The following is a 3644-nucleotide window of genomic DNA, read 5'->3' on the forward strand; positions in this document are numbered from 1 at the left end:
TTAAGCACGAGTCCCCATTTTGATTATCTTTTCTTGAAGCTCTGAGAAGTTAATCTCTATTCCTTTCTCTACCTGCAGAATTTTCAAAACTTTCCTAAAAATTAATCTTTATTCATTTTCTCTTCATAGCTCAAGAAAATAGAATACCAGAAAGATTACCTCACAGAAAATGGTGTGTAAGAATCTTAAGTGCAGTCTGGTTGAGATGCAGCTAACAACATTAAAGCATTGTTCTTGAACCAGAAGCTGAAGAACACTTGAGAGACGAGATTCGAGTCTGAAACAGCAACTTGCTACTATCTCGATACCGACCAAACAAGTCCTCACCTTAACATCGACATGTGTGTCTCCAACACAAAAACAATTTGATGATGATGATGATGAACACGATGCTGCTAATGATCTTATAGGACAGTATCCTGCTGGAGATGGATGAGTAATAGATCTCTTGATTCGATCTCTTTTCTCGCTGACCTCTTTGATCTTTTTTTCTAAGTCTTTGATGTAATTCACAGCTTCGTGAACGTGATCTGATGAAGAACGCTTACCCTATTTATGCATTGCCGTTATTATTTTAAAGCCTTATAGGTATATGTTATTTATTAACTTTCGAACCAAAACTTAATAGAGACGATAATTAAGAATGATAAAATGTACATATTTACCTTAACATATTGAACTGGCAATATATATCTTAGGTGCTTGAAAAGAGACGTGACTTCTTGCCTTCTTTGTCTCTCAATCTCTCTATGTTTCGCTCTCTTGTTCTTGGGCTCAACATCTTCTTTTGTGATTTCATCTGGCATGATCCTCTCACGGATTCTTTGTCTTCCATCGTTTTCAGTACGGGCACAATGAATGATTGGATTAGATGGAGTATGTTCTTGGAATGATACAAACGTTGAAGGAGTTAACAAACTCGAGAAATCCAATTCATTTTCATACGCAAAATCTACTGAGAAAGATGAAGAAGATGGAAAAGCCATAGGATATTGCATTTGTTTGTCTTGTTGGTGTTTGTGGGAACTGTTTTGCTAATAAGAGAACCTGTGGATGCTATGAGTTGTTTGGTTTTAATAATAACAAAAGGTTATGCAGAATTTGGGTAGCAATGCAGTGTCATTTATACTATCCAATATTTTTTCTCTTTCTTTTCCTTTTCAAATATGATTTTTTTCTTCTCTTTAGTGATATGTGACGGCAGCTTTGTAACCTCAAAGAATGCAATGGCGATGGAGAATATGCTCTACCATCCGATATGTCGAACTTTGAAACATATTGCAGTGTTTTGATCGTCATGATTAAAAAGTTTCATAGTTGACTAAGGTTTGCAATAAAATTAGAAAAGATAAAGATTCTACAGTTATATTTTTCGAATTTCAAGATCATTCATATTCCATGTCCGCAAAATCAAATTTCAGATTTTTTAAATAAAACTGCGAAGTTTTGCATAGAAAACTTTATTTTATTGGTTGTTTTGTTTCGATCTGGTTATTTAGAGCACTTCAGGTTTGAGCTGGTTTCTTTGTTAAAAAAAAAAACCTCAAAGAATTTAACGTTATAATCTCCGAAAGATACGAGTGTGTAGGGTCATACGTAGGTGGCCCTAGTCCTACGAATGAGTGGGTGTTATACTATTTATTTATTTGTCAAGAAGTGGGTGATAGATAGATACTACTAATTAAAAGATTTGTTTTATCAGGGAAAGCGTTTTAAGAGATTAAACCTGAGCTGCTCATTTAGCGGCTATCAATTAATTTTACGTTAGGAATCTACCTTTTTTTTTGCTATGAGGAACATACGTTTAAAATGTGCGTCAAGCTTATTTCTGTGTTTCATCCGCTAGTAGATTCTTGAATGGATGAATGTTTCAATTTCCGATAAAAAATAAAAAAATCGAACAGGTGAACCCGATTGTTTCAGTTTTCTGTTTACTCTAAAATTTAAATTGTAAATCAAACATTGCATTTTATATAAATATAATATATGTTGATACAAGCTGGATCATAATTCGTTTATGATCTACTTTTTGTTTGGATTCGAAAAAAAATTCGTGTCCATGTTATGTGATAGATGTACATATCTTGGTATGATCCTATCGCCCAAAACGTTACATTCCCGACCAAAATGTTTGTAAAAAGTTATAGGCCACTATACGCAAGATATCATAGTTTAGTTAATGAATATACGTGCAAGATATCATATTATATTCCAGATTAAGACTCGATGAACCGAGGACGAGTGTATGATAAGGTTAGTCGAGAAAACTGTAATCAAATCTTTCAATCGATTTGATATTCATAGTATTTATTTCAATACTTGTAACATTTTATCCATAAAAAACAGATTTTCTATATTTTAAAGTACTTTTGTATAATTTTGAAAAAAAATAAATTATGAATATTTAAATTGACTAAATTTTATTGGTGAATAGTTATTGGAAATTGTATAGAAAAATAAATAGTAAATTAAATTGCAAACATTTATTATATTTTTAATAAACGTGAAAACTATTGAAAATCTTATTTTATGGAACGGAAATAGTAATTAGTAATTTAAACAGTGAAAACTTTTTGGTCGAGTAGTTTGATTAATGTTTCATCAATCATTAAAAATCTGAATTTGGAATTTTAGAAGAAAACACAGAATGCGAATTAATAGATAGAATTCCATAAATATATACATAAGCGTTAGAAAATGGAATGTCGCTCGCAAGATACCAAAGATGCCGAAATATATTGTTTATATCTTAGGCAGCCCAATAACATTTTAATCATAGACCTATGTTTTATATCTGCGGTACTATTTTCATCGAACAAAAGTTTGGTATTTAATGATTTTATGTCAATTTCATGCAAAAAGGTAAATAGTTATTTATATCAAAGTAATACAAAGAAAATGAAATACGTCTCTAGTCATGATGCCATGGCATCTAAAGAAAAGATTCCTAACATCAATCGCACCTTTTTCCGGGAGCCACGATATTAGATCTCTGGTGATCACTTGATACAGCCGTAGCATAACTGTTTATTGTTGTATAGAGATAACTGAAACTTATACCATAAGATAAACTTAGTTTCGGCTTAATGTTTAAAATAAAGCTTCAATCCAGCGTGTAGATATTGAAAATCGCTAATGAAAAATTGATTTCACCTTTCAAGTGTTTTCCATGTGAATCTCCAGACTATATTTTCTGTCTAAACCTATCTCAAATAGTCAAATTTAAACTATTCTTTTTTCTTTTGATTTTTGCTCTGTCTTGTCTTACATGTTCTGCATTTTCTAATTTACATAATTGCATGAAGAACCAGGGATGCCAAATTTCACCTTAGTTGCATCAAATGTGGGAGCTAATGAGAGTCACTGAAGATACTCTTTTTTTTTGAACCAATTTTTTTTATTTTGAAAAAAAATCACTAAAGATAGGGCTGGGCAAAAAACCCGAACCCAAAAACCGAACCGAACCCGAACCGAAAAAGTAGCACCGAACCCGAACCGAAATTGATTAAATATCCGAACGGGTTCAAAATTTCGGTATTTAAAGAACCAAAATCGAATCCGATCCGAACCGAAATATTTTGGGTACCCGAATGTATCCGAAATAAATTTATATACTTAAATATATACATTATTTTTATATATAA

At 31.8% G+C, this 3644-nt stretch overlaps 1 protein-coding gene across 1 annotated transcript; it reads right to left on the reverse strand.

Moving 5' to 3' along the window:
- On the reverse strand, positions 1-1024 carry LOC108834410 (transcription factor bHLH55-like). The gene is made up of 3 exons (XM_018607743.2): positions 666-1024; positions 160-549; positions 1-72 (listed from the first exon to the last, which is right to left on the reverse strand). The coding sequence occupies exons 1-3, from the start codon at positions 996-998 to the stop codon at positions 1-3; spliced, it is 795 nt and encodes a 264-aa protein (XP_018463245.2). The 5' UTR covers positions 999-1024.
- Positions 1025-3644: the final 2620 nt, after the last annotated feature.

Source organism: Raphanus sativus, chromosome 1 (genome assembly GCF_000801105.2).
Source record: "Raphanus sativus cultivar WK10039 chromosome 1, ASM80110v3, whole genome shotgun sequence".
NCBI lineage: Eukaryota > Viridiplantae > Streptophyta > Magnoliopsida > Brassicales > Brassicaceae > Raphanus > Raphanus sativus.